Source organism: Pelodiscus sinensis, chromosome 26 (genome assembly GCF_052426305.1).
Source record: "Pelodiscus sinensis isolate ZL-2025 chromosome 26, ASM5242630v1, whole genome shotgun sequence".
NCBI classification, from domain to species: Eukaryota; Metazoa; Chordata; order Testudines; family Trionychidae; genus Pelodiscus; species Pelodiscus sinensis.
In genome coordinates, this window is record NC_143077.1 from 5412310 (window position 1) to 5425077 (window position 12768).

General features: G+C 62.4%; 1 protein-coding gene across 7 annotated transcripts in view; it reads left to right on the forward strand.

The window, feature by feature from the left end:
- Window positions 1–12768, forward strand: part of COL16A1 (collagen type XVI alpha 1 chain) — a 103316-nt gene that overhangs the window by 47489 nt on the left and 43059 nt on the right. For all 7 annotated transcript variants that reach the window (XM_075908929.2, XM_075908930.2, XM_075908928.2 and 4 more), the window contains 16 exons: window positions 72–134; window positions 625–666; window positions 784–828; window positions 1587–1622; window positions 2009–2071; window positions 3885–3929; window positions 4010–4105; window positions 6796–6840; window positions 7877–7912; window positions 8464–8580; window positions 9363–9398; window positions 10512–10547; window positions 10709–10837; window positions 11765–11809; window positions 12120–12155; window positions 12610–12663. In XM_075908929.2, the coding sequence (XP_075765044.2) occupies window positions 72–134; window positions 625–666; window positions 784–828; window positions 1587–1622; window positions 2009–2071; window positions 3885–3929; window positions 4010–4105; window positions 6796–6840; window positions 7877–7912; window positions 8464–8580; window positions 9363–9398; window positions 10512–10547; window positions 10709–10837; window positions 11765–11809; window positions 12120–12155; window positions 12610–12663 (924 nt within the window). The remainder of the gene's footprint in view (window positions 1–71; window positions 135–624; window positions 667–783; window positions 829–1586; window positions 1623–2008; window positions 2072–3884; window positions 3930–4009; window positions 4106–6795; window positions 6841–7876; window positions 7913–8463; window positions 8581–9362; window positions 9399–10511; window positions 10548–10708; window positions 10838–11764; window positions 11810–12119; window positions 12156–12609; window positions 12664–12768) is intronic.

Sequence of the window (12768 nt, forward strand, 5' to 3'; positions counted from 1 at the left end):
TGCACTTACAGGGGGCATGCGTTCCCCTGTGCAAAGTGCGTACCTCTCATGGGACCCCCCCTCTCCTGCAGGGGGGCAAAGGAGAACGAGGATTCCCGGGGACCTCCGGCTTGAAGGGGGAGAAAGGCGACCGCGTGAGTGGTTTCGATGCACCCAGCGCGAGGAGAAACCCCCGCCCAGCCAACGGCCCCTTTGGGGAGACACTGGGGTCCCCTCGAGGAGGTCCTGCCCCGTGGCCAGGCCTCACCCATCCCCGGTAGCTGCGGGCACCTCCCGTGCTGGCTGGCTGGGCCCGGTGCCTTGGTGACAGTCTCCTGGGCACGATGGCTGAATCCGACGGCTCTGGGTCTCGGCCCCACCCAGCCCTTGCTCCCTGGGGGCTGGTGACATGAGCCGTGTGAGGCCGCTCTGTATCTGACTCCTCGGGGGGGGGGGGGGGCTGGGCCCTGTGCAGGGGAGGGATAGCTCGGCCTCGGCCACGCAGCCCCCCTGGGTTCTTCAGCCTGGCGCTTGGCCCGTTCTCATGCCGCTGGTGAAGGGCCCGTTTCTGCCTCTGCGCCCCTCCCGAGCCCGGCCCCAGGCAGCCCCGTCTTCTCTCTCTGAGTGCCACCCTTCCTCCCGCAGGGCGCGGACTGCACCCGGAGCTCCCCCGACGGCCCCTTGCAGGTAGGCCCTGGCCGTCCCCTGGTGGAGGCGTCCCCCATGGGGCTCGGCCGCCCCGGCACCTCGCGCTGCCTTGCGCCACCCCCTCTAACCTGCCCCCTGTTCCTTTTCCCTCTGCAGTGCGCTGAGGGGCCGAAAGGGGAGAAGGGGGAGCGAGGAGACCTGGTGAGTTAACCCCCTAAAGCCCCTTAGTGCCATTTCCCCTCCCTCTTGGTGACAGAGGGTCAGAATTGTCCCACCGGCCCATGGGCTCCCCGCGGTGCCCCCGACACGGCGCCCCACCGCGCAGCCTGTCCAGGGGCGCAGCTCCTCCGGCTTGGCCACCGTTTGGGGGAGCCTGTTTCCCCAAGGGGCTAGCTGAGAGGCCTCGAAAGCCAGAGGTAGACCCAGCAGGTGTAAACGGGCAACGCGTCCCGGGAGTGACACCCGTTTACACAAGCGAAAGATCCGGGCCTGTTCCTAGAAATGGCACTGCCGTATACTGGGCCGCAAGCTGCTCGCAACGCCAGCTCTCACCGAGACGGACCGGACGCGTCGCTCCCACTACCTTCGGCAGCTCCGGATATGACCCCGGCGCTGCCCGTCACCGGCCCCCCCTTCACCTCCTCCGGGGGGGTGTCACCCCCAATTCCTCCCGACTCTTCCTCTCTTTGATTCCCCCTGCCGCACCCGCCTCGCGGCTCCCAGCCTGGCCGAGGCCAAATGGCCTCCGGCATCCTGCAGAAGGCTGCTCAGACGTTGCGCTTTGCCGTGGCCAAGTTTATCTTGTGGGAGATAAATATTTACTAGCGAGGGCCGTCGGCGACGCTCTGTGTACCAGGGGGAGCGCGTCGCTGAATGTGCTGCCACAAAGCGCCTCTTGCACGGAGCTGGGTGTTAATAGCCAGGGGCCTTGGTAACCACCGTGTTTCTCTTGCAAACAGGGCCCAGCAGGAGCGACCGGTGTGGATGGGCGGAAGGTAATTCTCTCTCCTGTCCATGTGGCAGGCCCCAGGGTCACAGCAGGTAGCTCTTCTGCTTGGGAAAGGAACCCAGGAGGAGAAAAGGCCCCCAGAGGGTGTGTGAGATCGGGGCTGGGAAAAGCAAGGTCTGGATCTAGGGGAGAGGGGCTGGGGGCTGCCAGGGGACGGCACGGGATGGTCAGTTGGACGGTTGACGGGTTAGTGGTGCTTTCTGGAGCGCGAAGGCTGCCAGCTGCCAGCGGGAGTGAGACGAGGCCGGAGGCGTTACAGGCGGTTGTGGAGCCGAGGCAGCCGCGGGGTCGGAGGAGGGGGGACAGCCGGGGCATGGCCGAAGGGCGCTGCGTTTCTCCCCTGACGGGCGGCTTTCTGGATTGCTTCTCCAGGGGCAGAAAGGCGAGAAGGGAGATGGAGGAGTCCAGGGGAATCCCGGGATGCCAGGGCGCGACGTAAGTTGCTCCTCGTGTCTCCTCTCCCCATTGACTCAATCCGCCCTGGGGCTGCGGGATCCAGAGAACCTTGGTCCCTTCCCAGGAACGTCCTTGTGGTTTCCCAGTTCCTTGTCAGCCTTGGAGAGGCGCTCAGATTCCTCTCGTCTCCACCGCGTCTCCTCCTCAGCGTCCGGGGGAGGACCCCTCGGCTTTACCTGGTGACCCCCCAACCCCGCAGTGCTGCAGGGCCCAGGGGTGAGGAACCTTTTTGGGTCAGGGGCCACTGACCCACAGAAAAATCAGTTGGGGGCCACCCACCAGTAAGACGCAACCCCCCCAAAAAACCACCCTCACTAACGTGGCCCCCACAGAGAAGGAGAAAGAGACTCCCCCACGTTCCCCTCGCACAGCAGAGCCTAGGGGGGCCAGGCTGGTAGATTTTGTGTGCTCCAGCCCCCCGGCGGGGAGGTCAGGGGAGCTGGAGCACCAGTGCAGGGAGCCCTGAGCCTGGGAGCCCGGATCCAGGCAAGCCACGGGCAACATACGCCCCCCAGGCCTTAGTTTCCCCATCCCTGCTCAAAGAGCACCCAGCCACTCTAATGGGTGGCAGAGTGACTACTGAGTTCTGGCACGAGAGAGGAGAGTTACCTCTGCAGCCCCGAGTTCCTGCGTTCAGTCAAGAGCCCACTGGGCACTGTGGACAAATTCCCAGCACCCCCTCGTATTCCACCTCCCTAAATTCCCCGTCGTCCCAGCCGGGGTCGGGATTCTTCACATCCCGTGCCGCACTGCTGCGCAGCCTGGCCGGGAGCTGCAAAGAGCTATCAGACCCCACCCCAGAGGCAGCTGCGTTTCCCACGGGGCGGCGTGAGCCTTACAATCCATGGCAAAGAGGTTTGAGATCCCCCAGGATCGAGGGTGCTGTGTAAATGTGAGAACTGTGATGGCTCCTTCTTCCTTTTACGAATCTGTTTCATGCATTTCTCTGGGATCCGCAGCAACGTTCCCTCTCGTTTTTTCCATCGGTGTGCGGAATAAATGTTGTTGTGTGCACTGAGGCATGTGTGGAGGTGCACCGCCCATAGAAATGTATGCTTCTGACTGTGGGCACTCTGCCAATCTGCGGAGTGGTCCTTGACTCTCTCCTGGTCAGCCATAAGAAACATAAGAACAGAAGAATGGCCGTACTGGGTCAGATCAAAGGTCCATCTAGCCCAGTATCCTGTCTGCCGACAGTGGCCAGTGCCAAGTGCCCCAGAGGGGGTGGACCGAAGACAATTATGAAGCGAATTGTCTCATGCCATCCCTCTCCAGCCTCTGACAAACAGAGGCCAAGGACACCAATTCTATCCCCTGGCTAATAGCCTTTTATGGACCTAACCTCCATGAAATTATCTAGCTTCTCTTTAAACTCTGCTATAGTCCTAGCCTTCACAGCCTCCTCTGGCAAGGAGTTCCACAGCTTGACTACGCACGGTGTGAAGAAGAACTTTCTTTTATTAGTTTTAAACTAAGCCGCCCAAGTACTCAGCTTACAGGGGACACTGATCCGCAGAAGCCCTAGGAAATGGATCGTCCCATATTCTTTATCAGCAAAGGCAAAGAAAGCTGCATGCTGGGCTCTGTGCCAGGGCCGTGCACGGCTCAGTGCCAGTGGGAAACTATTGGGCGTGTGTTGCTGTGATTACTGATGAGCTGTATTATGATAGCACCTAGGAGTCCCCATCACTTCCCCATAGTGCAAGGTGCTGTACAAATACAGCACAGAAAGAATCCCCCTTCCCCTCAAAGAGCTTACCCTGTTCTAACCCTGCTTTCCTTCTCCTGCTAGGGCCGGCCTGGAGAGATATGTGTGGTGGGACCGAAGGGGCAGAAGGTACTGTGCTGTGGGTTTGGGGTGGGGGGGATTTGAAGGCCAGCAGATAGAGCAGACTCACAGCGAGGTCTGTGTTTTAGGGTGACCCAGGGCTCGTTGGACCTGAGGGGCTAGCCGGTGAACCAGGCCCCCCGGGGCTACCAGGTCCTCCAGGGATAGGACTTCCCGGGAAAAAGGTAAGGACTTGGTGGCCTGGCTTCTCCTCACTTCCTAGCTCCCCTGAATGCCACATGGCCCCGTGTGCGGCAGCCTCCCTCCCTGGCCGTTCACGGCTGCTGGCCCCAGGAGGAGCGAGCTGGGCCTCGTGGAATTTCAGGCCGTTCTGGCGCCGTGGGAGTGAGCTGCTTGGGTTTGGTAGCTGAGGGCATCTCATGGCCCTGTGGACACATTGCTCCGTGGTCCCGGGGAGGCCCAGCCACGCCTGTGGCCTGCCAGCCCCGTCTGGGAGGGAACGTGCTGACCCCTGTACCTCCCCCCCCCCCGGGCCTAAAGGAGAAAAAGTAAGTGCAGCCACCACATCTAGCGCGCGGGGTGAGGCCTGACGTGGGCTGCAAACAGGCGTGCTCTGCTGGGGGTACTTCTGAGTATCTAATACAGGACTAACTGCTTTGAGACGGGGTTGTTTACAGCCCAACCCTGGGGGGGCCTGCACTTACAAGACACACCAGACCAGAGAAAAAGAGCTCTCCCATTTCGCTACGCCAGCTAACCAGACGTCATACAAGCAGTCCCCTCAGGCACGCCGGTTCCCCTGGATCAGCCACCCCTCGCCCTCCTTGCACCGATGAGCAGTTAGGAAAACTAGGGTTGCCAGGTGTCTGGTATTGCAGCTTCTGTCCGATAAAAAACCCAGAAAATACGAGACATGTAAAATGGTCCGGTATTTTCTATTTTTCTCGGATGCAAGAGCGCTTGGGACATTTTGGTAGGGATGCGGGGAGCGTGGGGATTTAAAGGCACCATGACTCTCTTTTTTTTTTTTTTTTTTTTGTGGTGAGGTTTTTTTTTTTTTTTGGCCTCAACCAATTTTTTCTCCGTCGTGTTCGGTATTTTTTGTGAAACTATCTGGCAATCCTAAGGAAAACTAATCCCGTCAAATAAAAGGTCCTTCCGATCCCATAGGACCAGCCGCACGCCCCGATCAGTATATAACTCGGCTCTGACCCTGGAATCGCACTGTACCCTCCTTTAGAATCTCCAGTCTGAAGGTTTATTCCTAAAAGGAAAGAAAGGGCGAGGGTGGAAAAGGGTGAAAGGAATCCATGACATACAAGAAATGCAAAAGTTCTTGGGTCAGGCTTGTAGCATGGATGGAATAAACCGCTGGCTCAAGTCAAGCTACTTCCAAATCAGCAGAAGGACCCTGGTCCCTTGGTTAAAATGCTCCCATGGGTGGGAGTCCGTGATCCAGAGGCAGGTGCAGGAAAGAGGTAAAATGGTGGGTTGCCGGGGCCTTGTCTCGCTTCCCCCACGCAGAGCGGCTCCTGCTGGTCTTGCTGTGGAAAAGTACAGCAACAAGAGGGCGTCCAGCCCCGTGGGCAAACCCCCAGTCCAGGCAGGACTCAGTTCTTTGCAGGGGGGCGCCACTGCCCCCAGGCTAGTCTGAACGTTCCCAGGAAGGTGCCTCGGGTGTGGATTGGTGTCTGCCAAGGCCCATGGCCAATCACATGCTTCTAGGCCACGGGAGCCCAAACTGGGGGGGGGGGGGGGCGGCGAGGCAACCCAGTCCCCCTTCTCCCTTCCCCCCATCAAGTTTTGCTGTCCCAGTCGATGCCTTTTTTTTTTTTTTTTTTTTGCTCAACAAGCTTTGCTGTTGGGCGGGGGGCGGGGCATGAGGATTTTTCAAAAATCGAAAAGAGGGCGTGATGCCGAAAAGTTTTGGAACCACTGTTCTAGGCCACTTGAATTGTCCCTTCCCCACACGTGGGCCAGCCCCCCTGTGGGCGTTCCCAGCTGCAAGCATTTGAAAGCAGGGGTAGAGCCAACACTGGTCCCCTCACATCCAGAAATGATCCGCGCCCGCCCATAGCATCATCCTAACCAGCAAGCGATAGCCTGCCCCGGGACACCTCGCTCGGCCCCTGGTGCGCAAGCTGTGCTGCGCAAACAGAGCCGGGCTTGCAACGGGGATCGCTATGGTCATTTTCAGTCGGATAACAGCACCCAGGCATAAAGGTCAGACTCCAGACAGCCAGCGCTCAGAAGAGTCGGCCTCTGCAGGGCCTCTCTCTGGTTTAAACCGTCAGTCGTGCTGCCTGTTTCCGCAGAGGCTTAGGGTACATCGACGGAGCCATGTCGATTTGTTTGTTTGGCAAAGGGAAATGAAGCCGTGATTTAAATAATCGCGGCTTCATTTAAATTTAAATGGCTGCTGCGCTGAGCCGACAAACAGCTGATCAGGTAAGTAGCATCCTACGAGGTAAACGGGGAGGTCGATCAAGGGCTTTCAGGTCAGCGCGGGAGCGTCCAGACTAGCGCTGATCAGCTGTTTGTCGGCTCAGCACGGCAGCCATTTAAATTTAAATGAAGCTGCGATTATTTAAATTGTGGCTTCATTTCCCTTTGCTGATCAGCCTAATCTACATGGCTCCCTTGATGGAGCCATGTAGTTTAGACACACCCGCAGTGGCCGCATGTTCTTACCTTACATCAAGGGGGACAGATTTGCACTGGCCGAGATTTGATCTGTCCCAGAGTTAAGGTGCATCGGCTCCAGGGGATGGACCCTGCCAGGGTGCACAGCCCACCACCTGGTCCTGTTCCAGCCGGCCAGGCTCCTGGACAGAGCCTGTGTCCCCCCCGGCTCAGGGGTGTCAGACACGTCCTGGGCTCAGCTTGTTTGTCTTTCTCTGGGCTCTGTTTCCAGGGTAACTCCGGATCTCCTGGGCCCGGTGGTTCAGGGGGGAAGCCGGTAAGTAGCAGCCTCCTCCGATGGAGGGGGGCGGCATGGGGCTGGGGGAGGCTTGGTGGCCTGCCCAGGCGGGGTGGGGAAGAACAAAAGGGCCGGGAGCCCAGTCCTCGGGTGGGGGTGGGGAGAGCTTGTCCCTCCCTACCGGGCCTCAGGGCATCCCCACATGGCTGGGGACGCCCCATGGGCTCCCACCCTGGCCCCCCCGGGGTGCTGGGGTCCAGGTTAGTGGCTAGCCTGGCATGCGTGGCCCCGGGGTCACTGTTCCACACACGTCCCTGCAGCCGAGGGGCTCAGCGCGGGGCGGGCCCGGTACCGCAGCGGGGGGAGGGGGGGTGTGAGGCGGGAGAGAGGGGCCTTGGCTGAGCCCCATGGAGAGGACTTAGGCCTGCAGCGTAGGAGGGAAGTGCATGGGAGGGAGGAGCCCAGAGATCCAACAAGGGGGTGGGGAGCAGGGTGGGGAGAGCCTAGGGCTGGGCTGGCAGGGGCTGTGGGGCAGGCTTGAGGGGCATGGGGCGGGGGTGGGGAGAGCCTAGGCTCAGGGGGCTGTGGGGCAGGGCGGAGTGGCATTGCCGGAGTGGGGGAGGGGAGAGCCCTGGCTGGGTTCGCAGGGGCTGTGGGGCAGGACGGAGGGGCATTGCCGGGGCGGGGGAGGGGAGACCCCGCTGGGCTGGCAGGGGCTGTGGGGCAGGACGGAGGGGCATTGCCGGGGCGGGGGAGGGGAGACCCCGGCTGGGCTGGCAGGGGCTGTGGGGCAGGACGGAGGGGCATTGCCGGGGCGGGGGAGGGGAGAGCCCGGCTGGGCTGGCAGGGGCTGTGGGGCAGGACGGAGGGGCATTGCCGGGGCGGGGAAGGGGAGACCCCGGCTGGGCTGGCAGGGGCTGTGGGGCAGGACGGAGGGGCACTGGCAGAGCTGTGCAGGAGGTTTTCCACACTGTCTGTACTAAGCTGCCTGGCCCCTCTGCAGCCCGGGGCCTTGGGACGGGTTTTGCTCGGCAGCTTTGCCCTGATGTAACCAGCATCTTCCCTCCCCGCACAGGGCAAGCCCGGTGTGCCAGGCCTGAAAGGAGACAAGGTGGGTACCGCCCGGGGCCTGGCGCCCGGTGCGCTCCGTCCCGGCCAGGGGGCTGGCTTCTGTGCTGTGCGCCGTGGGGCTCCGTGGGAGAGGCAGGGCTCTGGGGTCCGGGTGGGGCTGCCCTACAGCAGCCTGCTAGCGGGAGCTGAGAAGCTGGAGACTTTCCACCGAGCTGCCTTCCCGCTCCAGGCCCATCGCTGGGGAAAGGACGGGAGATGAAGTGGATCCAGGCAGCTCCAAGGACCAACATTTCCAGAGCCAGCTTCTCTGAGCCTGGCCCGGTTCTCCATCCCGTTCAGCCCTGTGTGCTCGGAAGCTGCCCCATCCTCAGACCCTGTTCTGCCCTGGGTCCCATAAGCCCCTGCCCCAGGGCTATTGAAGAATCCTGATTGGCTGGCTCGGTGCTGGTCCAAAGTTGGGGTCCGGGCCCAAAGCGCCGGGTGGTTTGGCCCTGGCTCGTTGTTCTGTGGGGTCATGGGGTGGCCACCCCGAGAGGAGCGTGGGGGGCTCTGGGGCCGTGGCCACGTCTCAGCGTCTCCTCTCTCCCGCAGGGGGACCCGTGCGAAGTTTGCCCCACCATCCCCGCGGGGATGGCCAATGCTGTCGGCCTCCCCGGGAAGCCGGGGCCCAAAGGAGAGCCCGGAGCGCCGGGGAAAGGGGAGCTCTCGGTGAGTCTGAACGCGCTGCCGTGCCCCTGAGACGAGAACCGCGTCCCCTTGGCTCCCGGCGCGGGGAGCAGATGGCTGAAAGGCGGGAGGGGGAAGGGGCAGGGTGGGGGAAGGAGGCGGCGTTTGCTCCTGTACCACCCCTCCCTAGTTGGCTGCCTCCCTAGAAAACAGCCTATTGCAAAACACCCTCCTCCCCCACCGTCCGTGGCCCCCCACGTCCACACCCATTTCCTGGCCCTCAGTGTGCAGCCCCGCACTGCCACCCAGCGCCACGGACGGGCCTTGCACCCAGCCTTCCCCTGCCCGGCTCTGGGGTCAAGGTGAGGTTGTGCTCAGGCCTGGCTCGGAGGGAGGGTTGGGAACCGTCCTGCCTCTTCTCAGCTCCCCGCCCCGCCCGGGTCAGCAGGAGCCTGGGAATCGGCCTGGCTGATCTGGGACCCAGCCCGGAGCCGACGCCACAAAGGCAGATTCAGCCTGCGGGGGTTGGGATCCACTTCTTAACCTTCCCGCTGCGCTATCCCATAGTCCATCCTGGTCCCTCCCCTGCCCCTGGGTCCTTCCCTGCTCAGGAATCCGGCGATTGGCCCCTGGGCCGTCTCCTCCGCTCCCCTCCAGCACAGGGGCCAGTGGGTGCAAGGGGGGCGAGGGTCTGGGGGGGCGTTCGGGGGGAGGGAGCGCTGCGTGGAGATAAGTGCGCACGTCCCAGTGGCTGCTTGGGGGGATGAGCCGGGAGCCCTGGCCAAGGTGTTTCTTCTCCTTACGTGTTTGTTTCCTTCCTCTAGGACAAGGCAGGGCTCCCTGGACCCAAAGGCGACAGGGTGGGTGCATCAGAGAGTTGACGCCTTGGTTCTCGCCGCGCTGTTGCCGCGTTCCCTGCCTGCACGTGGGAAGCAGCGAAGGCTTTGCCGGGGGCCCCTCTGGCCCAACAGAGCCCTGATCCCCAGAGGGACTCGGGGGGGGGGGGGGGATCTCCTCTGACTCCCCACACTTTGCAGGTGGCAGCACCTCGCCCACCCGCTCCTGTAACAGACCCAGACCCCCCAGCTGAGCTACTGACGTCCGCAGAGCAGGACTTAAAGAGTCCGAGTTGCAAGGACACTCGTTTGAGCCACGCTGCAGAGGAAGGTGGAACCCCCTCGTGTCTGGCCCAGGGGAGAATTCCTTCCGCCCTGCGCTTCTTGTCCCTTCTCTTCTCAGAAGGATCGGCAGGAGGAGCAGGGGCTCAGCCGGGTTCCCCCCAACAGGGCAGTGGGCGGGGGGGAGTGGATCGAGAAGGCCCTTTCTCCGCCCACAGCACAGTGAAGGGGAGGTCTCAGGTGCCACCAATGCTAGAGGATTTTGGCAGTGATGTGACTACACCCGTGCACCCCTCTATCCCCTCCCGTAGCAGCAGTACGGCGATTTACCAAGAAAGCCATTCTGGCACCAGCCCCCTTCTTGCCAGCATATCCGCACCAGCACAACCAGGCCACTGTCGGCAAATTTCCCTAGTCTGGGAAAGCCTGCAGTTAGTCCGAGGCATCACCAGTCCTAACTTTCAGCCATGCTGATCCGGGAGGAGGCTAGAGCGCTGTGACCCAGGCTCCCCCACCAGCTGCAGGACAGCAACCAAGTCAGCAGCTGCTGCCCTGCTCTCATTGGCTAAGGCAGTTCCTCCTGCTTCCCTACCATGTGAGCTACAGGAGAATCACCCATAGCTGTTTGCACTATAGGGCATATGACACATACACACCCCTGAATATTTTGCATTCCATCTCATAGAGGGCAGCAAGGTGTGCACACACAAACCCTTCAGTTTGCTTTCATGCATTCCAGCAGCAACTTCCTTTTCTGCAGTGTCCCACGGAGGATGCTGGCTGAAAAATGCTTTGAGGGCAGCAAGCGCGAGGCTTTGCATCCTGCCTGACTCCCCATGTGTCTGTTTCTTTTAGGGTGACCCTGGCATCAATGGAATAAAAGGAGAGAAGGTGAGTGCGGGGACCCCCCAAATCCCCTGCCCATTCTTCTAATCCCTGGCTCCCTTCTCTCTGATCGCAGGCCCCTGTCTGGCCAGCAGCTGCTACCCTGGTCTGGTTCACATAGGCACTGGGAGCCGGTCTGACCCTGCGCCGGTTGGTTCCTTCCCTAGGGTGCCCCCTGCGTGTCGTGCAGTCCTGCTGTACTCGCCTCCATGCTGCAGAGCTCCGACAAGCTCCCAGGGATGGAGGGGCCCAAGGGGGAGCCGGGTTCCCCGGGGATCGGGCTGCCTGGGCTGCCGGTGAGTATGCACCCTGCTCTGGGGCCTGGAGTGCGAGGAGGGACAGCCTAGAAGCTGCGCTGGGATGCGGTTTTCTGAGGACGCAGGCTGGGTTGCCTCCAAGGAGGGGCAGAGACGCTGCATGGGGGACAGCCTGAGACAGGCTCAGAAGGGGGTCTGGCTCCCCACCCTGTGAGAGGCCAAGGCTGCCAGCCCCTGGGTGATGGGAGAAGGGGGGTGGAACCAGATGGGAAACACTACCAGGCCCACCCGCCGGGAGGGAGGGAACGGGCCCGGTGCCCCAACATTCACGCAGCCACGGGTCTGGCGCTGCAAAGGTCATTCGAAGGCTCCTCTCCACCCGGAGCTCCCTTCCTCCCCAGGCACACCAGGAACTAGGCCAAAAACGTCCCCAGTTCTCCCCACCTGCACGAGCCCTCCTGATCTGAGCCCCTGGGGGTCCCTGTGCAGCCAGCCCCAGCCAGGCTCCCAGTGGGGTCCGAACCTGCCCACCATCTCTGCTCATCTTGGGCCTCTGACTGCTGGAGCCAAAGGGGCGCGTCCCCTGGCAGGCAGCTCTAGGAAACTTGGAGCAGCCGCCAGAGCGGAAGGAAGGCGGGTTCCCCAGGGCAGGCCACACCGATAGGGGGTCTGAGCCGGGGAAAAGCTTTTGCCGAGATGAGCCGAAATCCAACCCCAGATCCAGGCACCCAGAGCCGCTACCCCCATGTCTGCCTCCCCCCCCCCAGGGATGGAGCCTCTCTCGCCCTGTTCTCCCCTCCGCATTCAGAAGCCTGGCACCTGATGCCCCTTTTTCCCCCGCCCGCCCGTTGCCTTGGCCTGGATGGTGCCCCGTGAGCCCCTCCCTCCCTCCCTCAGCTTCTCCCCAGGTTTGCAGAGCGCTGAGCTGGGCTCCTGCTGAATGGGTAACTCGAGTTTCTCTTGCAGGGGAAAGCCGGGAGCCCCGGGCTGGCCGGAGCCAAGGGGGAGCAGGTGAGTCTCCTCATCCGGCAGTGGGGGGAGGGTTCCGGAGCGTGCAGGGCTACAGCAAACCCTGCCTGGTCCTTCCCCATCGCTCCGTGCTGGGGACTCTGCCGGCTGGGCCTCCCCACCTCACTTCGGAAAGCTGCTGCTTTCTGATCCTGCCCTGAGCTGGGCTGAGCGTGCACCGGCCGGAAACTCACGGCACTTGGGAACCTCTTGGCCCTGTGCTCGTTTGCCGAGCTGGGTCCGTGCCGGCGCTGCCTGACCCCCCCCCCCATCCGCTGGGCCTGACCCCCGTGCTCCCTGCTTTGCTCCCCAGGGAGACGTCGGAAAGATGGGACCGGCTGGCAAACCTGTGAGTACAGCAGCTGGGGGCCCTTGGGCTAGGTGGGGAGACCCCCGGTGGGGCACTGGTCATCGCCCTGCTGGCGGCAGCAGCAGAGACACGGGCGCGCGGTGTCCGTACCGTGGTGCGAATGCAGCGGCTCCGCGCAGGGCAAGGGTCACCGACACGGATCGGCCCCCGGGGAGGTCCCGGGCGCATGCACAGAGAACGTGGGATTGCGGGGGGCCGTTCGCGTGCGCGTCACGGGTACGCATGGGTGTACACGCGAGGGTGTGCAAGAGCCCGCCGTGTGTGTGCATGCATGGGGACGGGTGTGCGTGCAGGGGCCCGTGGTGCGGTATGCTCATAGGATTGTGTACCTGCGTGGGTTTGCAAGTGCCCATTGTGTGCGTGTCGGGGAGTGCGCGCATGAACAGAGCTTTCCAGGCCCCTGGCTCATCTCCGCTGCCGCGTCTCTGTGCAGGGAACTCCGGGCGGCAGAGGGGACCCTGGCCTGGCAGGATTGAAAGGAGAGAAGGTGAGATCCTGGAGACCCTTGTTATAGGGAGAAAAGGGGTGGGGTTGGCTGGGGACGCTCTCCCCCCCCCCCAGCGCGCCCCTCCAGCTGTGCCCCCCTTGGGCC